The 25,453-nt window shown below is 46.5% G+C and overlaps 1 protein-coding gene across 1 annotated transcript in view; it reads left to right on the forward strand.

Annotated features, from left to right (window-relative positions):
• Positions 1-2,912: 2,912 nt before the first annotated feature.
• LOC140409383 (acid-sensing ion channel 5-like) overlaps positions 2,913-25,453 on the forward strand; it is an 88,238-nt gene continuing 65,697 nt past the window's right edge. Inside the window, exons 1-5 of the mRNA XM_072497831.1 lie at positions 2,913-3,063; positions 4,388-4,550; positions 6,470-6,771; positions 13,436-13,742; positions 16,922-17,159. Coding sequence (XP_072353932.1) covers positions 2,913-3,063; positions 4,388-4,550; positions 6,470-6,771; positions 13,436-13,742; positions 16,922-17,159 — 1,161 coding nt within the window. The remainder of the gene's footprint in view (positions 3,064-4,387; positions 4,551-6,469; positions 6,772-13,435; positions 13,743-16,921; positions 17,160-25,453) is intronic.

Consider the following 25,453-nt stretch of genomic DNA (forward strand, 5'->3'; position numbering starts at 1 on the left):
CGGCGTAAATTGGACTCGGTCCCTTACCGCGGGCGGGCTCCGGGGTCCTTGGGGGGGGGGTTGCAGGGCGATCTGGCCCCGAGCGGTGCCCCCACGGTGTCCAGACCCGCGATCAGGGCCCACCGATCCGTGGGCGGGCCTGTGCCGTGGGGGCACTCTTTTCCTATGCACCGGCCATGTCAGCCTCCGCCATGGCCGACGCGTAGGTGAGCCCCCGCGCATGCGCGGGGATGACATCAGCAGCCGCCGACACTCCCGCGCATGCGCGGACCCGCGCCGCTGGCGGAGCCCCTTCGGCCCTGGCTGGTGTGGCGCCAAAGGCCTTCCACGCCAGCCGGCGGGGCGCCATCCACTCCGGGGCGGGTCTAGCCCCTAAAGGTGCAGAGGATTCCACACCTTTGGGGCGGCCCGACGCCGGGACCCCCCGCCCCGCCGGGTACGGGAGAACCCGCCCCACATCGTGTTTGACAAGAATCCAGGCTGTGGGCACCTCCATACCTTTTGTCTTTGCGGCAACAAAGGAATAGAACAGGAGAGAAAATTGGAAACGAGGATCGAGGCAGAAAAATTGGTGGGAAGAAGGTTTTCGTGAACTAACTGTGGGACGGCATCAAGGGCAATGGAAAATTCTTGGGACTGAACCCACACTCACACAGATGACATGAGAAAAAAATTAAGCTTTCGACAGCAACTGTGAGTAAGAAGACCGACAGTCGAAGAAGGATTGCTGGTATGAAATGAGTGGGGCCTGGGCTGCAGGGACCGCGCACATGGTGAAGCTCCACGGGCTGCGGGGAACGGGATTTTGAAGCCTGCCAACTCCACACGGGCCAATACTCGGGAGAAAAGTTGAAATACTCAGGCATAAAAGGGAAAGATTTCCTAGTTGCTTGTTCTAGGGATTGCTTGTACCACACTTTCCAACGCAGTCGGAAGGGAGGAAATGTAGACCCTAGGAGACCCGACCCAAAAATGTCAGGAGAAATTAGTGCCATGACCTCATCTGATGAGGATTATGAAACATGGAATTGATATGGAGAAATATTCCAATTGTTTTTAATAGCTAATCAAACACCTGAGAACCTAAAGGTTGCAACATTTCTCAGCCCAGTTGGCCGTAAAATGTTTATGTTGTTACAGAATCTTGTTCACACAGCAAAACCAGGAGACAAGTCCTTTAGTGAATTAATGAAAACCTTAGAGGGACATTTCTCTCCTAAACTGTTAATGATTGCAGAAAGATTTCAATTCCACTGCCATGGTCAGGAAGAAGGTGATTTTACAGTTTATAGCGTTTTTAAGAAGATTAGTCGGATATGAAAATGAAAAAATTAAAATGAAATGAAAATCGCTTATTGTCACAAGTAGGCTTCAAATGAAATTACTGTGAAAAGCCCCTAGTCGCCACATTCCGGCGCCTGTTCAGGGAGGCTGGTATGGGTATTGAACGTGCGCTGCTGGCCTTGTTCTGTTTTACAAGCCCACTGTGCTAAACCAACCCCTGAAGAAAGGTTCCACCGAGATATAGGTCGCCGCATTAAAGGAAGGATGTGGAAGCATTGGAAAGGGTGCAGAGGAGATTTACCAGAATGTTGCCTGGTATGGAGGGAAGATCTTATGAGGAAAGGCTGAGGGACTTGAGGCTGTTTTCGTTAGAGAGAAGAAGGTTAAGAGGTGACTTAATTGAGGCATACAAGATGATCAGAGGATTGGATAGGGTGGACAGTGAGAGCCTTTATCCTCGGATGGTGATGTCTAGCACGAGGGGACATAGCTTTAAATTGAGGGGAGATAGATATAAGACAGACGTCAGAGGTAGGTTCTTTACTCAGAGAGTAGTAAGGGTGTGGAATGCCCTGCCTGCAACAGTAGTGGACTCTCCAACACTAAGGGCATTCAAATGGTCATTGGATAGACATATGGACGATAAGGGAATAGTGTAGATGGGCTTTAGAGTGGTTTCCCAGGTCGGCGCAATATCGAGGGCCGAAGGGCCTGTACTGTGCTGTAATGTTCTATGTTCTATATTGTGAATTTGGTATAATACTTGATGATACTCTTCGAGGCAGGCTGATTTATGGGTTACGCAGTGAAGTAATTCAGAGAAAGCTGCTTATTTTAAGGGATTTAACTCTGGAAGCTGCTGTGTAAGTTGCCACATCTACAGAGCTTGTTACAAGATAAGCTTCGCAGATAGGGGCTGGAGCGAAGATCCACAAAATGGATACCTCAAGTAACATGGCTGCAAAGGTGCAAACATGTCACCATTGTAGTCAAGTTGGACACTCAGTGGGGAATGTTGGAGTAAATCAAATACATGCAAGATCTGTGGCAAGAAGTGCCACATTGCCAAAGCGTGTTGGGCTCAGAAAACGTCTTCTACACCAAGAAGGTGCAAGAGGAATAATATAAGTAAACAATCTAGTCATGTCTGCCAATTAATGGATGATGTTCATGATCACTCAAAAGGCAACAAAACTGAGGTAAAGCAAGGGCTAAAGCTAGGTGTCTTGTCAATGCAGAGAAATAAACAACGATTTTGGGCATATCCAAGACTTAAAGATCACGAAAATGGAGGTGGATATGAACGCAGCAGCATTGCTAATACCTGAGCGAATTTATCATCAAAAGCTGAGGCATCTGTCACTTAAACCGTCAAATTTAATCCTAAGGACTGACACTGAAGAGGTCATACCATTAAAAGGGTGCATTATGGTTAAAGTAGAAGCAAATGGACAGATGGCGAAGTTGCCTCTTCACGTTACCCATGAAAACTTTGCTGCTCCATTTGGCAGAGCATGGTTGGCTAAGATTAGGCTTGACTCGGAAACAATCAATCAATTAGTGGATTAAAAGTGCAACTTGAACAACTTCTGAAGAAATATGAGATGTTTGAATATTTGCTAGACTCTATGTCTGGAGTTGAGCTACATATAACAATTAAGCCAGGCAGCAGAGCCAAATTTCTCAAAGCTAGAACCGTACCATACACCTTCAAGCCTAAAGCTGAAGAAAAACTAGAGAGATTAGTAAGGACAGGAGTCATTAAACCTGTTGCTACAAGTGATTGGGTGACATCAATTGTTCCTGTATTAAAGCGGGATAGCTCAATGAGAATTTCTGGTGTTTTAACACTACTATTTGTAGCCAGTTAAAATGGCTAACTCCCGATTTAGAATGGCTAACCCCGATTTAAAATGGTTAACGGCAAAGGCTGATGGGAAAATCAGCCAACAGGACTAAAACAAGCAGCTACAGGTAGACTGTGTATTCACCTCTGGGAAGGCCAGACAAGATCGATACCAGTAACCATCAGCACAACAAAACACCAGCCATCTGCATACTAATGAGCAATCCCCGGGAACAATGTGCAACATTTTAGACACACAAAGCCAACCCAGACTCGTCGGCGCCAGCAGAAGCCTACACAAAGGGAGGTGAACGATCATCTCAAGACCGCCCATCGATCAAGGAATCGCTCCAGCATTGGAGAAAATCGAACCAAGTGATTGGGACAAAGTCCAATCATTTGGAACCAGGTACAGGGTCCGCCCCGAAAGGCGGGAAGACCCTGGGGACTATAAGAATAGAGTCCAAGTTCAAATCGACCCTTCTGCTACCCCTTCTGCATCCTCCTGCACCCTTCTGCTTCTTCTTCTGACCGGGTCACTCAGTAACGCAGACCAACCCTTGACAGTGACCAGTCCAGCCATCGCGAAACATCCCGTAAGTCTTACTTCAACGCTCACAACGAGATAGGCGCTCCTAGCTATCAATCTGTACCAGCTTCGAATCCCGCAGGCTCAGAACCCGAACAAAAGGCCATTCGTTTCCCTGACCTGGTGGGCCATTTCCAAGTTAAGTATTGGCCTGTTAGTTGTAGGAAGTAGCTTAGACATAGAATTTATGCATGAGTATTGATTACTATATATAATAAATGTGCTTTGATTTAACTCTTACTAAGCGGTGTATTGGATTATTGATCATTACTCGGACTTGAACCACGTGGCGGTATCAGAAAGATACCTGGCGACTGAAGTGCAAAGGTGATAAAACAGAGCAATTAAACTAAGGCAAAAGTTAGCAACATATTAATCCAATTTTGTGCATAGATCATTATCCACTGTAGCTGATTAAAAACAGATCTGCTGGACTTTCATGTGGACAGAAATTCAGTAAAATTGATCTTTCACAGGCATCTCTGCACATGAATGTGGCTACTGAATCACAGTCACAGCTCACCATCATAACACACAAGGTCTGTTTTGTTACAGAAGACTTCCCTTTGGAATAATATCTTAACCATCTCTTTTTTAAATGTCCATGGACAAAATTCTAAGTGTGCTGAATGAAGTGCAATTGTATTTTATTGACATTCTCATGACAGGTTTGAGTGAACAGGAATACTTGGAGAATTTGAAATCTAAGCTGAAACGCGTACAGAGGCACAACCTGAGAGTTAAGAAGGATAAGTGTGTCTTTTTCAAGTCATCCATTGACTTTGGTCAAATCATTGACAAAGACCGTTTTCGCAAAGAACCAAAGAAAATGTTAGCAATTGTAGAAGCACCATGTCCTCAAAATATGACACAATTAAGGTCGTTTTTAGGATTGATCAATTATTATAGTAAATTTGTGCCGAATTTTGCAATGCGATTGAAGTCTACACACGTTGCTATGTATTAAACAGGCATGTGAAAATGCATACAATTAAGTAAAAGAAGCTTTACAGAAGTCAGAGCTGTTGATTCATTGTAATCCCAAGCTAAAGTTGTAACTTGCTTGTGATGCATCACCCGATGGAGTTTGTGCAGCCGTCTTATCCACTCAGCAAACATCCATGAAGACATTCTGGCCCCTCAAAAATCCCAGGCACCTGGAAGTGACTCAGGATACAAGAGACATGACAGCTCCCAGGATGTCATGCACACAGATGCAGGATGTGCTTCTGATGGTCACACACTAGTTGCACATTGGTAGTATGGTAGCCCTTTGCTGTTTATAAATATTACATGTGACTGCTATGGAGTCCTTGTAGTCACATGGGTGCTGTAGATGGGTGCTGTAGATTTACCCTGTATGCCTGGGAAGCCTGATATGGCTGCAATGCCAATTACATTTTCAGCCTGGCTTCTTCATCCAGAACACCAAACATAATTATGGGCCTTTCTGCACAGGGCACTGGGGACCTCCTTTATGCAGCAATGTGTTGTGGACTGAGAGATGCCATACATATCCCCTGTTGATCACTGGAAATCTTGGAAAGCCTGATCACTCACCCGATGAAGGAGCTGCCCTCTGAAAGCTAGTGATTCCAAACAAACCTATTGGACTTTTATCTAGCGCTGTGAGACCTCTTACTGTGATCACTGGAAAGACCATTGACAAGGGGACGCCTCCACCTCCACATGGTGTCAGGTGTTCACAAAGAATGGGGCATATGTGATGTACGAGGTCTCAGTAACAAGCACTAGTGTGCCCGGCACTGCCTCTCACTCATTTGTAAGTAGCAAACATTTTGACAACGACCCCGCAGTCTGGTGAAGCACCTCCGCTGTCTGGATCTCTCCTCCTCACCCATCTGTTCACACTCAGGCTCACCTTGCCCATGTTCCCCAGGCTGTGCCTCCTGCTTGAGTTGTGCTCAGCAATGCCATTCCACCCTATGCCCCCTCCAGTGAATGAGGACTCTAGAAATGTAGCATTGAGCCCTGGATCCATTTGTCCTTGTGCCTTCTCTCTCAAATGAAACATTGAAGGCAAGAAGATTAAAAGGTGATGAAAGGGACACTGATTGAGAGACCCATGTGAGGTGTGAGGCTCTACAGCTTAGGCCTTACTTGCATTGTACCTGATGCAACCTTACCCCTGAGATGCTAACACATACATAGAGGTGATCAGGATGCCATTCCAGAAATACGACATATGGGTGCGCTGTGAGATGTTAAGGTGTAAATGAGATGATTAAACCAAGATAGCTCTGTGCTCCAGTCTGTGACGTGGTATGACAATGACCTTTCAGTTGCTAATGATCAATGAGTAGAAGTCATTTGGTCAGTGATGAAGGGTATTTATTGTGACCCCGTGAACCTTCATTGAAGGGATGGCAGATATGATGCAGCTCTGCCTCCTTCACTATTGGACCTGTTGGTCTTTAACCTGGTGTTGTAAGACGTCTTACTGTCCTTCACTATTGCCTGCCTTCACCAAGGCTGCATTCCTAACTTATATTCGTTGATATTGAAACTTTGGTGTGAGGCTCGTGAGTTCTGTCTATCCCTTTAATAGAGTAGAAGGAAATGATTGGCTTTCAGTTGCTTCCTGGCCAATGAGCTCTCTGTCCTTTGTAACTGACCTAGGAGCTAGATCCTGTCCACTGTGGTGGCAGCAACAAGTGACACTGCATCCCAAGAAGGAGCCCGACAGCCCAGTATAATGGTCTTACCACACTCTCTCATACCCCTCCCAGACAGAACCGATCTTACTTTTGTTTTGCTGCAGACCTTTACTCCTTGGACCTCAACATGGTGCTGCTGCATCTTTACTTCAAGATCGAGTTTGACACTCCCTCCCTCACTAACTGTGTGCCTCTGATTTACCTCGAGACTCACAGTGCAAAGCTAGAACTATCTCCTGTTATTCTCCAGCCTCCTCCAACAACACTGGATCCCGTCATTGTTGGGGTGTACATTCCTGCCCTTTCCCTGGAGCCCATCACATGTGAAGTGCCCATGTCCCATCTAGAGACTGTGTGCAATGTTACTGACAGAGGTGACCCCACCCCCACATCATGAGTGCTTCACATATCCCCCCCCACCCCACCCCATATTATTTTTTCCCTATCTACAGGCTGCAGATACCCTCAGTCACTATCATCATTCCCTGTTCAGCCCAGTACAGAGCCTGCCAAGACCAGGGACATCAAGTGTAAGACAGCCCTGCACACTAAGCTGTGTTTTGTTTTCCTGTCGACCGCACAGCCCTTGCCCCTCTATGTAGCTGAGAGTACACCATGTTCCCAATAACTATTCCTGCTGCATGACCGCTGCTCTTCTGCACTGTTGCCTATGTCTGAATTCAGACTGTGAGGTGTGTGGTGTTGGGCGTTCTGACACACAGATGAGCCAACACAGTTGTATTTGGTACAACGCTGTTTTATTCAAACTTACTATCTACAGTTTTGTCTTGATACTCTGCACGTGGGGACTCCCTGTCTGTGATGTTAAAACAGGTCTTGTCGTTGTCCTTGTCCCCCAGATCTACTGTCCACCAGGTGTCGTGTTTGTCCTTTTATACTGTCCCTGTCTTTGTCTGTGATTGGTTGTGGTGTTGTATGTTCTGATTTGTCTGTTGGTGTGTCTATCATGATGTGTGTGTTTGAATATCATGACATCCCCCCCCTTTTTACAAAGATATGTGCCTACGTGGTTATAAATATAATCGTGTCGTGAGTGCATCTAAGAGTGTGTGTGTGTGTTGTGTACAGCATGTGCATATGACATAACTATTTACATGGGGCGATGTCGGGTGCGTCACGCTAACGAGGTTGTACCATAACAAAACATGAATGCGAAAAAAACTTTTGAATAGTGGTCCGGTCAAACGATATCTGGAACGATAAACAACAACAGGTTATAATACAGTAGTGTTTAACTTTTTAAACGTATGAACAGTGTTATAAGTCCAGTCTAATGGTTGTGCGACGAATTCGGGTTGACCGCCTCAAGGGTGGGTCAAGAACCACCGGCTGATGTGCAAGCGTGGCCATGGGTGGCGATGGAGAGGGCGTGATCTGCGGCAGCTCCACGAAGTCATCCTCGGTAGCCTGTTGAGGATCCGGCGTGTGTGTACAGTGTGGCTGCGAGCGTGGAAGTCGGCGAAGGGCGCGCCGATTGCGGCGACGCACTGAACCATCCGGCATGCGTATCAGGAACGAGCGGGGAGCCACACGTCGGAGAACTTCGGCCGGTGCTGACCAGCCACCATGCGATAGATGGATGCGTACTTTGTCTCCGGAGGACAGGGGGGGACGGTCCGTCGCCCGTGTGTCGTACAGACTCTTCTGGCGATCACGCTGCATTTGCATCTTACGAAGAACCGTATCATGGTCCGTTGTTGGTGCCAGGATGGATGGCACCGTTGTCCTGAGGGAGCGACCCATCAGGAGCTGTGCTGGCGAGAGACCCGTGGCTAGCGGGGCCGATCGATAGGCCAGCAAGGCGAGGTTAAAGTCCAATCCGGCAGCAGCCGCCTTGCAGAGGAGCCGCTTGGCAATGTGAACGCCCTTCTCTGCCTTCCCATTCGACTGTGGATGTAGAGGGCTGGACGTCACATGAGTGAAACCATATGCTGCGGCAAAGGACGACCATTCACGGCTGGCGAAACAGGGTCCATTGTCCGACATGACAGTCATTGGAATGCCATGGCGAGCAAATGTTTCCTTGCAGGCCCCAATGACTGCGGACGATGTCAGATCATGTAGAGGTATGACTTCCGGGTAGTTGGAAAAGTAATCTATAATAATGATAGGTGAATGAAGAGGTCTGTTCCAGAAACACATATATAGACAAATTCAAAGATGCCAAACAATGCTAGGAATGCGAGCATTAGCGGGTGATTAAATCTTTACAGATCCAGAGATGGGGTAACCCCAGGTTAAAGAGGTGTGAATTGTCTCAAGCCAGGACAGTTGGTAGGATTTCGCAGGCCAGATGGTGGGGGATGAATGTAATGTGACATGAATCCCAGGTCCCGGTTGAGGCCGCACTCATGTGTGCGGAACTTGGCTTTAAGTTTCTGCTCGGCGATTCTGCGTTGTCGCGGGTCCTGAAGGCCGCCTTGGAGAACGCTTACCCGGAGATCAGAGGCTGAATGCCCTTGACTGCTGAAGTGTTCCCCGACTGGAAGGGAACATTCCTGCCTGGTGATTGTTGCGCGATGTCCGTTCATTCGTTGTCGCAGCGTCTGCATGGTCTCGCCAATGTACCACACTTCGGGACATCCTTTCCTGCAGCGTATGAGGTAGACAACGTTGGCCAAGTCGCACGAGTATGTACCGCGTACCTGGTGGGCGGTGTTCTCACGTGTAATAGTGGTATCCATGTCGATGATCTGGCACGTCTTGCAGAGATTACCATGACAGGGTTGTGTGGTGTCGTGGTCACTGTTCTGAAGACTGGGTAGTTTGCTGCAAACAATGGTTCGTTTGAGGTTGCGCGGTTGTTTGAAGGCAAGTAGTGGGGGTGTGGGGATGACCTTGGCAAGATGTTCATCATCATCAATGACATGTTGAAGGCTGTGAAGAAGATGACGTAGTTTCTCCGCTCCGGGTAAGTACTGGACGACGAAGGGTATTCTGTCGGTTGTGTCCCATGTTTGTCTTCTGAGGAGGTCGGTCCGGTTTTTCGCTGTGGCGCGTTGGAACTGTCGATCGATGAGTCGAGTGCCATATCCCGTTCGTACGAGGGCATCTTTCAACGTCTGTAGATGTCTGTTACGCTCCTCTTCGTCTGAGCAGATCCTGTGTATACGGAGCGCTTGTCCATAGGGGATGGCTTCTTTAATGTGTTTAGGGTGGAAGCTGGAGAAGTGGAGCATCATGAGGTTATCCGTGGGATTGCGGTAAAGCGAAGTGCTGAGGTGACCGTCCTTGATGGAGACGAGTGTGTCCAAGAATGCAACTGATTTTGGAGAGTAGTCCATGGTGAGTCTGATGGTTGGATGGAACTTATTAATATCATTGTGTAGTCGTTTCAGTGATTCTTCGCCGTGGGTCCAAAGGAAAAAAATGTCATCGATGTATCTGGTGTATAACATCGGTTGAAGCCTGCCAAGACCAGGGACATCAAGTGTAAGACAGCCCTGCACACTAAGCTGTGTTTTGTTTTCCTGTCTACCGCACAGCCCTTGCCCCTCTATGTAGCTGAGAGTACACCATGTTCCCAATGACTATTCCTGCTGCATGACCGCTGCTCTTCTGCACTGTTGCCTATGTCTGAAATCAGACTGTGAGGTGTGTGGTGTTGGGCGTTCTGACACACAGATGAGCCAACACAGTTGTATTTGGTACAACGCTGTTTTATTCAAACTTACTATCTACAGTTTTGTCTTGATACTCTGCACGTGGGGACTCCCTGTCTGTGATGTTAAAACAGGTCTTGTCGTTGTCCTTGTCCCCCAGATCTACTGTCCACCAGGTGTCGTGTTTGTCCTTTTATACTGTCCCTGTCTTTGTATGTGATTGGTTGTGGTGTTGTGTGTTCTGATTTGTCTGTTGGTGTGTCTATCATGATGTGTGTGTTTGAATATCATGACAAGGTCCACATAACCCCAAGACTGCCTGTCACCTGCGACTCCTTTCCATTTCACAGGAGGAATCTCTGCACTCTGTGACTCCTACTGCAAACCCTTGAACAAAAATGGAAACCGTCAGATAGTTCCAATGAGGATTAAGGACAAAAGTGACCCTTCCAAATCACATCACCTCCAACTTCTGCAAACCATCCCTAAAGTGCCACAATACAATCCTCCTTCCCTCCCCAACCTACTCCAGAATCAGCAAACATTATGATAGCCCTTTAACGCCTTTGTCTGTTGGCATTTCATGCACTCTTGTTGGACTCCTGCTTCCCACCTCTCAGTTTCCCCTCTGCCTTCCATTGTTCCTCATCCTGCTGAAACTCCTTGCCATTCAGCCTTCCATTGTGTCCCCTTTCCCTTATCTGCTGGCCCTTTCACAGCCTTACTTCTCCAGCTTCAAACCTCATTACCCAGCCCTCCAAAGCCCGCTTCTACCTCCTTCCCAAAATCCACAAACGGGGCTATCATCGTATCAGCCTATTCCTGCCCCACTGAACGCATTTCTTCCTATCTTGACTCCATTATCACTCTCCTTTTCTAGTCCCTTCCCACCTACATTCATGATTCCTCCGATGCCCGATGTCACATCAACAATTTCCAGTTTCCCGGCCCTAACTGCCGCCTCTTCACAATGGATGTCCAATTCCTCTACACCTCCATCCTCCATCTCTTCTACACCTCCATTCCCCACCTGGACGATTTCAGGATTCTCCACTTCTTCCTTGAGAAGAGACCCTCTGTTTACCACTACTCTCCTCCACCTAGCTGAACTTGTTCTCTCACTCAACAATTTCTCCTTTAACATATCTCATTACTTGCAAATAAAAGGTGTGGCTAGGGGTACCCGCATGGGCCCCAGTTATGCCTATCTTTTTTGCGGGGTATGCGGAGTATTCCTTGTTTTAGTCCTACTCAGGCCTTCTCCCACAACTCTTTCTCCATTATATCAATGACCATATGCCACTTCATGCTCTCATCTTGAACTGGAAAAATGTATCGAACTTGCTTCCAATTTCCACCCCTCTCACCTTCACATAGTCCATTTCTGACACTTCCCTTTCCTTCCTTGACCTGTTTCCATTCTTGGCGGTAGACTGACCATTAATATTCATTAAAAAAACATCGACTCCTACAGCAACTTTGACCATGTCTCCTCACATCCTGCTTCCTGTAAGGCTCCATCCCATCCTCCCAATTTCTCTGCCTCCGCCGCATCTCTTCCGTTAATACCACCTTCGTAAGCAGAGCTTCTGACATATCTGCCTTTTTCCTCAACCATGGCTTCCCCCTCCTGTGGTTGACAGGACCCTCAAATGTGTCTGGCCCATCCCCCCTACCTCTGCCCTCACCCCTTCTCCTCCACCCAGAACCCACGAGCTTCCACATTCAAAGGGTCATCCTCCACCATTTCCGCTAACTCCAGTATGTTGCCACCACTAAATACATCTTCCCCTCACCTCCCTGTCAGAATTCTACCCCATGACACCCTGGTCCACTCCTTCATCGCCTCCAACTCCTCCATCCCCTTCCCATGGCACCTTCCCATGCAATCGCAGAGGATGCAACACCTGCCCCTTTACCACCTGCATCCTCACTGTTCAAGGCGCCAAACACTCCTTTCAGATTAAGCAGTGTTTCACCTGCATCTCCTTCAATTTAGTCTACTGTATTCACTGCTCCCAATGCATTCTCCCCTACATTGAGGCGGTTAAACGTTGACTGGGTGACTGCTTTGCAGAACACCTTCACTCAGTTCGCAAGCATGGCCCCAGAACCTCCCATGTCCACATGTCAGTTCTTTACCTGCTGCAATACTCCCGTGATGCCCAATGTAAACTGGAGGAATAACATTTAATCTTCCGATTAGGAACATTATAGCCTTCTGGACTCATTCCTTTTAGATTTCGTAGCTGTTTTGATATAAATCAGAGGGCAGGTAAAACACATTGTTGTGTTTCTGGGGTTACATGTAGGCTAGGCCAGGTAAGGACATGAGTGAACTAGATGGGGTTTTATAACATTCAATGACATCATCATGGAGGCATGCTTTTTAATTTTAGATTGGGCATCAATTGCCATTTTATGGAACAATTTTCCTTACTCCCATCACACTAATTTCACTCCTGCACACTCACTTGTATTCTTATCAAAAGGGAGTCCAGCACACTGAACCCAAACTGGAGCCAAAATATGGGTGCTCCTCAACCCAGTTTTGGAGCCTAGTTCTTTTGTTTTGTCTACATTTTGTGCATAATGACAGTTAATAACAGGTAGCAAAACTATGATATTAGAATTATCACTTAGTGATTAATCTTTAAATAACTTTCTCATAACTTGTGACAGGGGTCAAATTGAGAATCTTGATAGCACCTGCGAAACAATAATCAGAAGGCACTCCAATGGATTAGGCTCTAATAGAATTTGCTGTCATTAATAAATGGCTAAGTATATTCTAATTTTGGCGATATTTTTGCACATATATAGGTAGGATTGATTTTAGGGAAAAGGATCACTTTGTAACATTGAGAAGAAAACAAAGTATGCAAATTTATCACAACATTTGTAAAATGGCTGGATGACATGTACATACAGTAATACTTCTACATGGTAACCTTTGTCTAACCAAAGTGAGGGATGTCAATGCGAAGGAATGGAAGATTTTTTTTCATTCAGCATCAAATATAACACAGCCAGTTGTGAAATGAAATGCTCCCTTTACATTGGCATCACAGAATAACAAAAACAAAATATGATGGGCGCTGGAAAGCTGACATAATAATAAGTTTGAGACAAACCAAGCTAATTTTATCGGGAACCAGGTAGTCAACAAGCTTTTATCCCCTCAGTCTGGGTCAGGTTTGACGTCGGAGATGAGAAACCTGACTAAAAATATATTTCCAAATGTTTGCACCTATATTATTAAAGGCAATTGCAGCATTTGTGCAGCCAAAGGTAAGCTCAATGCAAATTGAACAATTGGTTTAGATTTGAAAACTTTCCCTTCACTCTTAGCAACAAAACGTTCAAAGTTGAAAAAAATCAATGACTGTTATCTCTTGTTTGAAATTTTTTTTAGGCACATTAAAAAAGATTTGGTCTTTTTTATTCGGAAAAATGTTGCTGTCCATGGAGAACATACGACACTTTGACCATGAGTTTGCAGCATCAACGTCTTTCCATGGATTGCAAAATGCACTGCAAAGCAAACCTAGAACTCGCAGGGTTTTCTGGATGGTTGTCGTCCTTGGATGTGTAATCGGGGTTTGTTCTCAGATCACCCAGTGCTTCATTCGTTACTTCAGCTGGCCAACATCTACATCTGTCACTATTAAGTATGTTGAGCAAATTGAATTTCCTGCTGTTACTTTCTGCAACTTAAATAGGTATGGCATGCTATATTTTAATTTACTCCTGCATGTTTCTCAATGACTTTTAAAACGTTCATATGAAGACATGTGGAACACACAAAAAGATCTGGTTGACAAACAAAAATTAGCTATGACAACATGTGATGCCCCATAAGGCTAAACATGAGACAATTTACATCAACTCTGAAGGAGAGTAAGATTACATGAAGCATTCAATCAATTGTGTGGAGGCATGGAACAGTACAAACAAAGATTGTCTACTTCCAGGTGTAGATATAAGTTCATAAATTCATAAGATATAGGCTTTTGGCCCATTGAGTCTGCTCTGCCATCCGATCATGGCTGACCTCATCCTAGCCTTAACGCCACCGTCCTGCCCGTTCTCCATAACCCTTCAACGCATTACCAATTAAAAATATGTCTAACTCTTCCTTAACTTTATTCACTGTCCCAGCATCCACCGCACTCTGGGGTAGTGAATTCCAGAGATTCACAACCCGTTGGGAGAAGTAGTTTCTCCTCATCTCAGTTTTAAATTTGCTACCTTTTATCCACAAACTATGACTTCTCGTCCCAGAATGCCCCACAAGAGGAAGCATCCACTCCATGTCTACTTTATCCATACCTTTTATTATCTTGTAGTCCTCATTTGATCTTTCCTCATTCTTCTAAACTCTAGAGAGTATAGGCCTAAACTATACCTAGACATGTACAATATCTGACTTAACCTCTATGCTGATATCATAAAGCTCCTGTAAAGCTAAGTCATACAGAGACTTTTGTATGCCATGTAAACAGTATACTATTTTTCTGGGATTTCCCTTGAATTACCCCTATAGTTAGATCACTTTGGGTGTGCCTACACAATTTGTCCTCATCATAGTGAGTGTGAATGTTAATTGGCTGCCTAAGATGAGATGACAAATTGCTTAACATACACAGCCTTTGCAACTAATGCGTGAGGCAATAAACCTTCATTATACCACTTTGAAATAGACTGAGCTATGATATTCCAAGCTGTAATGCACATCTTCAAACCCTGCATCCAGGGGGTACTTTTTAAGTAATCTGGATGCATTTATCTTGTTTGAAACACTTTTAAACAAAACTCAATCAATCAATCCGGGTAGAAACATAGTTAAGAAATAAAAGTAAAGGAATAAAGTAGAGTAACAGCCAGACATTGTGCACTACATATTACAAATAAAGAGAACTAAATGATGCAAAGACATGAAACAAAATGAGAGAAATAAGGGATGTGTGAGTAAAACATTAGAACAGAAGCACAGGTTAGGTTTTGTGAATCAAATAAGCATTCAAATTGCAAACACAGGAGTATAAGGAACAAACAGAATGATTTCTAGGCACGGATTCAGCTTGAAATATATACATGGTAACCATTACTGGCTGCAAACTGGTGAGAACTGGTGATATGCCAGGTTAGGGATCTACAGAAAGGACAAGTAAAATGGTAGAGGATGAGCTGTAATCTTTGTGATTGAGGATGAAATCACTTCAATGATAAGAGAAGATATGATAAAAGGCAGTAAGAGACATTATGAATAGAATTCAGGGCCGTGATTCTCCCCTACCCGGCGGGGCGGGGGGTCCCGGCGGGATGGAGTGGCGGGAACCACTCCGGCGTCGGGCCGCCCCAAAGGTGCAGATTTCTCCACACCTTTAGGGGCCAAGCCCTCACCTTGAGGGGCTAGGCCCGCACCGGAGCAGTTGGCCGCCGCCGGCCGACGGAAAAGGCCTTTGGCGCCACACCAGCCGGGGCCGAAGGGACTTCGCTGGCCGGCGGAGATCCGCGCATGCACGGGGGGGAGGGTCACTTCCGCGCTGGCCATCGCGGAGGCTATGGCCGAAGCGGAAGAAAAAGAGTGCCCCCACGGCACAGGCCCACCTGCGGATCGGTGGGCCCCGATCGCGGGCCAGGCCACCGTGGGGACACCACCCGGGGCCAGATCGCCCCGCGCCCCCCCCCCCCCCCCAGGACCCCGGAGCCCGCCCCGCCACCTGGTCCCGCCGGTAAGGGAGGTGGTTTGATTCACCCCGGCGGGACTGGCATGACAGCGGCGGGACTTCGACCCATCGTGGGCCGGAGAATCGCCGTGGGGGGGCCCACCGATTGGTGTGGCCCGATTCCCGCCCCCGCCGAATATTCGGTGCTGAAGAATTTGGTGGCCGGCGGGGGCGGGATTCACGCCGCCTCCCAGCGATTGTCCGACCCGGCGGGGGGTTGGAGAATCCCGCTCCAGAAGCAGAAACGGATTGAATGTTGCAATTGGGAATTGTGACTTAGCTCCGAAAAATATTCGCTGGAGTTCAGAAGAATGAGGGAGGATCTCATAGAATTCTATAAAATTCTCACAGGGCTAGACAGGGTAGATGCAGAAAGGATGTCCCTGATGGTGGGGGAGTTCAGAACCAGGGGCCACGGTCTGAGGAGACGGGGTAGACGATTCAGGACTGGGTTGGGGAGAAATCTTTTTACCCAGAGGGTGGTGAGTCTGTGGAATTCGCTACCACAGAACATTGTTGAGGCCAAAACATTGTTGTATGTTTTCAAGCAGGAGTTAGATACAGCTTTTGGGGCAAAATAGATCAAAGGGTATGGGGGAGGCAGATACCCTCATAACATTTAAGAAGTATTTAGATGTGCACTTACGGTGCCAAGTCAAACAAGACTATGGGCCAAGTGCTGGAAAATGGGATTGGAATAGTTATGTGCTTGTTTTTGACCAGTGCAGACACCATGGGCCGAAGGGCCTTTCCTGGGCTGTAGACCTCTATGACTCTATGATATATGGACTAAGGACACACATCAGCCATGACCTCATTGAATAGTAGAACAGGCTTTAGGGGTTAAATAGCCTATTCCTATAATCTGCATTTCTTTCATAAAGAAGACAAATGGTCAAAGTAATCCCTTAAAATGTCACAGGCCTTGAAATGGTGATTGATCATTTTCTTGGTTAATTGGGGAATAATTAAGAAATGCAATTCTATGTATTGACTGAAGGAATGCAAGGTTACTGTATCTGTAAGGTTCTCACACTCCAAGCACTTTTCATTTCAGTTTTATCATTTGATTCTATATTTTCACAATGCCAGCTGTACTCTCAAAGGTGACCTTCATATATTGGCGTTCACACCACCATGAAAAAGTTATTTTGTATTGTCCCCTATAGATACCAAGCCCAAGCAGTAGCCAACTTGAACATCATATACCTGTTGTGGTCTCTTGTGTGTGTTGTTCTAAGAATTGGTCAAAGTGACGGAAACAGCAGCACTTCTCAAGAAATCCGAGACTTTCTTCACGGAAATCCAACTTTCAGCATCAAGAATTTCACCAAAAAATATGGTTACCAACTTGATAACTCCACTCTCTTAAAATGCGACTTCTTTGGGGAGCCCTGCTATGCAAAGGTAAATTAAATTTATTTGTTTTATCTTGGAGTTCAACTTCTTCGGGATAAATTTCCACAGGGTTCTTCTTATCGCCTCATGTCAATTCAATGGATGGTTGGCAGAGACCTTGAAGAAGCCACGTAAATAGCAATTGATGACATTTCTCGAGAGTTTCTGCTGATCTTTGACCAAAGTTACGGCAGGAAATCAAGAGTACCTACCCAGAAATTCCAGATGTTAAACTCTTTTTTAAAATAAATTTAGAATACCCAATTCATTTTTCCAATTAAAGGGCAATTTAGCATGGTCAATCCACCTACCCTGCACATCTTTGGGTTGTGGGAGCAAAACCCACGCAAACACGGGGAGAATGTGCAAACTCCACATGGACAGTGACCCAGAGCCGGGATCGAACCTGGGACCTCGGCGCCGTGAGACATCAGTGCTATCCACTGTGCTACCGTGCTTCCCTACCAGATGTTAAACTCTTAACTTGCCAGGCACCTTTAACATCCAGAGGTTGAGCAGCCATTGTTATCTCCTACTTTATGCTTATGTTTTGGAATTATATAGCATTCTCTGTGAAACTAAGACTTGAATTCTGACACCGACCTGTCTCCATCCAGACAGACGTCTCCAGTTTTAAACCCACAAGGAAATGGGTTTACTTGGAAGCTCTTAGAAGGAGCCTGCACTGGCATGATTGGCCAAATGGCCTTCTGTGGTCACAAGCTTGAGTGATGGGGATGAACTTAGTGATTGGAGTGCACTGGCCTCTCTTTGATGTGGTTGATGTTTGTAAACATTGGGGTTTCGCCACTTTGAGTTTTTAAAATTCATTTGTGGGTCTCGCTGGTTGGGCCAACATTTATTGATCATCCCTAATTGCCCTTGAGGGGGCAGATAAGAGTCAACCACATTGCTGTGGGTCTGGAGTCACCTGTAGGCCAGACCAGGTAAGGATGGCAGATTTCCTTCTCTGAAAGACATTAATGAAACAGATGGGTTTTTACGACAATGAGCAATGGTTTCATGGTCATCATTAGACATTTAATTCCAGACTTTTATTGAATTCAAATTTCACCATCTGCAGTGGTGGGATTCGAACCTGGGTCCCCAGAGCATTACCCTGGGTTTCTGGTTTACTAGTCCAGTGACAATACCACTACGCCACCGCATCCCCACTCATCCATGAGGGGAGGTGAATAAACCAAGGCTGCAGCTGGTTTGTGGAAGCTGTCAATTACAGTCCATTACTAGAAACAAATGAATGGCTTGCAGCTAATGGGTCTGAGGGGTTGAAACACAGATCACAGCTGTTCTCCTTCGAGGAATGGACATGTGGAGCCTCCAGGTAAGTGTTGAAGCTGTAATTTGTTGTTCACTGCCCCTGTCTGCACTGATCTATCGCTTTGAGACACGGGTCTCTTATCTAGCAGGGGTGTCTGTGGAGGAGGTAGGTCTGTGGGTGGGTCCCTCCAGTCAGGGGGTCCCTTTGGGGGGGTCCCTTTAGGTAGTGGGTCTCTGTAGGTGGTCATTCTAGTTAGGGGTTCCTGATTGGGGTCTGTCAAGTTAGGGGGTCCCTGTGGGGGTTCCTTCAGTTAGGGGATCCTTGTGGGGGCCCATTTAGTCTGGGGATCCCTTTGGAGGTCACTTTAGTTGGGGGGGTTCCTTTAGTTAGGGGGGTCTCTGTGGGGGTTCCTTCAGCTAGGGGGTTCCTGGTGGGTCTCCCTATTCATGGAGTTACTGGGGGGGTTTCCCTATTAAAGGTGTCCCGTTGGGGGCAGGGGAGGCTCTGGTACAGGATGGGATGGGCAGGTAATGCATTGTGGTGGAGAGGGAGGGTCGGCCCTCTGATGGACTTTGGGGGCAACTCCCCTAAGGAGGTACCCCTTTGGCCAACCATGAGGTCCACCACGTCAGGGCAATGCTGTTAAATACCAGGGGTGAGCTGCGCCCATGAGATTTCTGGCCCAGGGCACCGGGGAATCACAGAGGGCGAGAGAATAGGGTGCAGGGCCCACTAAATGGATGCAAATGAGTCATTAATTTGCATTCATTTACATCCTTCCGCTGGTGCGGGGTCAGAACATCGCCTTTTCTCCGATGCCCAATTTTCCATCCCATCTGGAAACGTGCTTTTGTTGTCCTGGGATGAAGAATCCAGCCCAATGTGTTTTCTCTGATAGACTCATCTGCCATTGACCAATCATCTCTTCTGGGCTGAGTGCAGAAAGGCCTACAGTTACCAACCGGTCTACTCATGGGACTCACTTTTAGAGTTTATCAGTAACTTCCCAGCGCTCTCTCGCTCTCTCTCTCTCCACTGCTTTACAGGTTCTCTTTCTTCAAACTCCTACTGCTTTAAGAGCTCTCTCTGACGTCCCGCTGCTTTATGGGCTTTCTCTCTGTCTCTTTCTCTCTGAACTCCCGTTGCTTCATGGGCTCTCTTTCTCTCTCCAAACTCCCGCTGCTTTATGGGGTCTTTCTCTCTCCAAACTCCCGCTGCTTTATGGGGTCTTTCTCTCCAAACTCCCGCTGCTTTATGGGGTCTTTCTCTCCAAACTCTCGCTGCTTTACGGTCCATAAATATGTTTGATTGGGCCCCTCACAGCTGGAAAAGCAATTGTGAAAATCTTTTATCGGTCTTTTGGTCACGTATTCATGGGAGATTAGGTTACAAAAGCTACAGTTGTGCAGGGTGATCTTCAGAGAGAAATGTTTCTGAAACCACCCAAAGTGTCAGCAGATGCAGAAGGAAAACTAAGGAAACTAAACAAATTGCCAGAAAGATATTTCCAGTGGTGTGATATGTTTGATGAGATTTGTTGTACTGAAAATATGTTATGTTCAGCTGAAAACACACAATGTTTTATTAGTATTAGAAAGAGAAACCTTCCAGCATCTGCATGATGCCTGTTGATGATTTCCTGTGGGTTGCTCTGTGGAAATCTTTATATGTTATTAAGTTTAGGGTAGAATTTAAGATTGGGGTTTAGGCTTCTGGGTTTTTAATTCTTTTGTGGAATGTGGATTTTACTGAGAAGGTCATCATTTCTTTCCCATCTTCTAAAAATTAAAAAAAATAAGTTTAAAGTACCCAATTAATTTTTTCCAATTAAGGGGCAATTTAGCGCAGCCAATCCACCTAGCCTGCACATCTTTTGGGTTGTGGGGGCGAAACCCACGCAAACACAGGGAGAATGTGCAATCTCCACACGAGCAGTGACCCCAAGCCGGAATCCAACCTGGGACCTCGGCGCCGTGGGGCAGCAGGGCTAACCACTGTGCCACCGTGCTGCCCTATTTATTTCCCATCTTTAACATCTTATGGTGAAGTTGCGAAATTAATGTTGCCTTTCAGGAAACATAAGAATATAAAAAAGTTGTTAAAAGTACTTTATCTGCTGAAACACTGGCTCTTAAATTAACTTAAATTCCTAGTTCTCTCCCTCTGACCTCTTGGTGCTTTTTGGACTCTCACTCGCTGAACTCCCGCTGTTTTATAAGCTCTCTCTCTCCAACCTCCTGCTGCTTTATGGGCTCGCTCTCCTAATTCTCTAGAAACAATGGATATGGGATTCAAGTTGAAGAGTGTGGTGAGTTTCTATATAAGGGGATGCTGAAAATATTATACCCGGTGAATGTTAAATGCTCGAATGTTCATTGTGGGATAATGTACACAAATGTGCCAGGGGGAGGGGAAGGTTTATGTCATGTGAGAGTCCCTTTAAGAAAAGTGTGTTTTATCAAATGCCTGGAGTGATGTCATTGTGTGGGTGGAGCTGCAATGTGATTCTGCTTTTTACTTTTGTTTTGACCTGGAAGCTGTTTTTGGCTCTGTGTTTTAGTTTTGCTTTCAGTTGGAGAGCTGCATTCAAACCAAGCAGATGTATACTGGTGTCTCTCTCTATGTTAAACAAGGTGTTTAGATCACTTGATAATTTAAAAGTGACAACTGTTCTCTGTTGAAAATTCAAACCTACTGTCTTTGTTAAAAAGTGTTTTGGCTTATGGATGTTGTTCGGAAAGTTCCTAAGGGTTACCTATCGAGTCCTGTATCTTTATGGGGGGTTATCAGTGTTGATCCTTGATAAGATGTTTACTAGGTTTATAAAATGTTAACTGGATTCATAGAATAAACATTGTTTTGTTTTTAAAATACTTTAGATCTCTGTTGCATCACACCTGCAAAGTGGGCCCTTGTGCTCCCCATAACCAAAATCCTTAAAAGTTGTGGGTCAGGTGAACTCCATTGATATACTTTGGTGTTCTCTAAACCCTGGCTCATAACATTCAGATTGACCTTGCCGGCTTTAAACAAATGCTGGAGAGAAAGGAAATCTCTAAAATGAAATGTGTGGTGCAAGTCATCAACAGTCTGATTGATTATTTTGAAATGTTTGTACAAATAAATTGTAAAGGGGTCCCAGAGGAGAGGCAGCTTGAAATGTAATGTTTTGTACACACTTTGGAAGTTGTTTTTGTTTGTTCTGAACATTTTGTGTATATTAACTTTATGTTTAAAGAAAGATAATATTTTAAATATATATCAATTATGTTTAATTATGACTTCCGGTGACGGCGGGCGGGAGGCGGCCGCACAATGGAGAGCCCCCGCTCGGGAACGGCAATTTCGGGGCTTTAAGCCCGGTCCCAGGGTCCGCGGAGGCGGCAGAAGCAGGGAGAAGGCACGGAGGAGGCACTGAGAAGACACAGGAGGAAAAAAAGAACAAAGAAAAATGTCGAGGGTGAGCAGAAAAACGGCCGAAACAAAACCAGCTGGAGGTCCATCGGGGAGTGGAAAGGTCACCGCGGGGTCACCAGGAAAAATGGAGGCTGGAGCACCAGGGAAGGCCGCACTGCTTACGGCTGAAGAAATAACCAAGGTGATGGCTGCGGAATTTGAAAAGCAGTTGGCGCAGATTGCGAAATGCATGGAGATGGTGAGGAAGGAGATGAGGGAGGCTTTGAGTGTGCTGGTGGAGGAGGCGGTTTCCCCGGTGAGGACGGAGGTGGCGAGCGCAGTGGCAGAGGTGCGAGAGCAAGGGGAGGCGCTGAAGGAAGTGGAGGAGACGTTATTGCAGCACGGTGATCAACTTGCCTCGATGGGGAAAGAGATGCGGAAGGTGATGGGTACTAACAAGGATCTGCGAGGAAAGGACCGAAGCCGACTGAGTATTTTGCCGCGATGCTGGCAAAACTACTGGGGGAGGGGGAGGACCCCTCCCGATATGAACTGGATCGGGCTCATAGGTCGTGGAGGCCTGTACCAAAGGCGAGTGAGCCGCCAAGGGCAGTGACTCTGTGCTTCCGTAAGTACAGGGTGAAGGAGAAGGTCCTGAGCTGGGCCAAGCAGAAGCGGGTGGTGCAGTGGGCTGGAGCTGGTATATGTGTATACCAGGACTTTACGGTGGAGCTGGCAAGGAGGCGGGCTGCCTTCAACCGGGTGAAGCGGGCACTGTACATTAGCAAGGTGCGGTGCGGCATTGTATATCCAGCGAAGCTGAGGGTGACTTACAAGCTCAGGGACTTTTATTTTGGAACGGCGGAAGCAGCGGAGGAGTTTGCGAAAGCAGAAGGACTGTGGCAGAACTGACAAACTGAGGAATGGCCATGTGCCGATGTAACCTCATGGCTGTATTTTCTTCTTTTTTGTATCACTGCGCGTGGGTGTAGAGATTAAAGGAGCCAAGGTGGTATATATTTGGACGAGGGAAGGGACGGGACTTTCACTCGAAATGAGAGTTCTTTGGGGTGTAGGTGGATAGGCGGGGTTTGTGTGCTAAAAGGGGATCTTTGGGCTTTCCTGGGGCCGGGCAAGTGGGAAAGGGACCCGGGCGGGGGCCTCCACGCTGGCCGGTGTGTGCCGGCCAGTGAACGGTAGTGAGGTGGGGGGGGGGCTGCGGCCATCGGAGCCTGTCAGAACAGGGTCTGAGTGGTCTAGCCGGGGTGGAAAGTTGGGGGGGAAGGAACCAAGGGTAGGGAGAGGAGTTTTACAAGAGGCAGTGGACGGGAGGAGCTGGAGGCCTGGGGTGGGGGGTGGGGGGGGGGGGTGGGATTAAGGGTGACTACGGGTAATCCCTGATTTATTTTTGTCATTTGTTTATGTAAACATGCGGGTTGAGGTTTGGGGGTTGGTGGGTAGATGGGATCGTTGTTATTATGGGGACTGACATATCTTGCTGATTATTGTTTATTGTTGATGGGTGTAAATGTGGGAGAAAATGTGAAAATGGAGGAGAATTTTTAAAAAAAATTTTTTTTTTTTAAATTATGTTTCATTATATACAGGTAAAGGGCATTGATCGAAGCTTCATTTGAGTAGGTGCAAAGTAATATGTATTGAAAGTGCAGGGTGGTTCGCTGTATGCTTAAAATATTTTACTCTCAATAAATGTATGGCTGAGTAAAGATTAGCTCCCGTACTATCGTTCACTATCTGAATCTCTATGACAGCCTTGAAGATTCAACCAAGACTTCCATTATGTGCCGCATCTCTCCCTGGAGACATCAGCAACTTTTAGATAACAGTTCAAATCCATAGAAACTTCTCCCAACTCAACAGTAACCACGAGACATAAATTGGCAATAAAACTGAAATTAATTGGCGATTCATTTTAATAGAGCCTGCTGAAACGATAAAATCGGCATCGCTGGTGTCACATCAGTGTTACACATTGACTCATATCTGAATACTCCTCGTACATGCTCATTGTACCTGCACCAATGACCTAGCCAAAATGATGTGTGTCACAATCTGTACCAGAAGTGTAATGTGCAGAAGTGTGAACTCCATTTTGGCACTATGTAATGGAATTTTGCAGTGAATATTTTTTCATTGAGAGATAGGAATTGTGCAGAAGCAAAGGGATTTGAGCATAGGTAGAAAATATAATCAAGAAAACAAATAGACTGTTGGTTTTTTATCTCAAGGGTACTGGGGTATAAAGAGAAATATCATAGAATCCCTACAGTGCAGATGGAGGCCATTCGGCCAATTGAGTCTGCACTGACCTTCGAAAGGCCACCCTAGCCAGGCTCAATTCCATGCCCTTCCCTGCAATCCCACCCTAATTTAGCATGGCCAATCCACCTAACCTGCACATCTTTGGACTATGGGAGGAAACCAGAGCACCCGGAGGAAACCCACGCAGACGCGGGGAGAATGTGAAAACTCCACACAGACAGCTACCCGAGGTCGGAATCGAACCTGGGTCCCTGGAGCTGTGAGGCGCAGAGCTAACCACTGTGCCATCGTGCCGCATCAGTTGGCATACAGTCTTCATCACACCCCATTGGTCGAGTTGGTTGTTCTGGATACCACACATCAAGAAGGATTTATTTACCTTGGAGTGAGTGCAGAACAGATTCACCAAAGTTAAAGCAACACTTGATGAGTTCACTTCGAAGGATAGGTTTCATCAACTTGAGTTTGGAAGGTTGTGAAGTGACATAGCTGAGATGTTTAACATTATTAAAGGATACATTAGAATAACTGCTTTGTCTGGTGGAAGAGTCAGTGCAAGGAGATACATTCTTAAAATTAAAGGCAGTGCTTAGAAGATTAGCTGGGATTATATAGAATACACAGCACCGAAATAAGCCATTCAACCAGAATTAGTCCATGGTAGTGTTTACACTCCAGACCCTAATCACTGGATAACGCAGTTTCTCCCAGAGTCTTCTTTGAATTTAAATAATAATCTTTATTGTCACAAGTAGGCTTACATTAACACTGCAATGAAGTTACTGTGAAAAGCCCCTAGTTGACACACTACGGCGCCTGTTCAGGTGCACTGAGGGAGAATTCAGATTAGTGACTGTCTTGCATGTATGGTCCCTATTTCTAGTCTCCTCCACAAATGCCGTATGAAGCTCAACGACCTCCACCACATCGCAATGGGTGAGTTGACATTGAGACGTTGGCACCGGTCCCTCCTGCCAGCCCCAGACCTCCAACCCCCACCCTCCCCACCCCACAATGAATAAGCGCCTGGCACCATGCATCCCCCAGCACAATACCCACCTGTGCTGCAGCATACCCTGACGCCCACCAGCTCAACTTGTCCATGCCCAGCAGAGGTGCCCACGCCTGTTGCCCACCATAGAGCCTCCCGTGATGCATGAAACATACGGCTCACAATGCCCTCTCTTTGTCCCCGCAGGAGAAGTTAACCCACAGCAGGTGAGAACGAGCTCAGATGGGCGGCAGTGTGCCAAACATCAGAGCCTCATCCCCCCCCCCCCCCCCCCCCCCCCCCCGCCCCCCCACACCATAAGAAACGGGTCCCGGAGATCACAGAGGTGAC

This window comes from Scyliorhinus torazame, chromosome 3 (assembly GCF_047496885.1).
Source record: "Scyliorhinus torazame isolate Kashiwa2021f chromosome 3, sScyTor2.1, whole genome shotgun sequence".
NCBI lineage: Eukaryota > Metazoa > Chordata > Chondrichthyes > Carcharhiniformes > Scyliorhinidae > Scyliorhinus > Scyliorhinus torazame.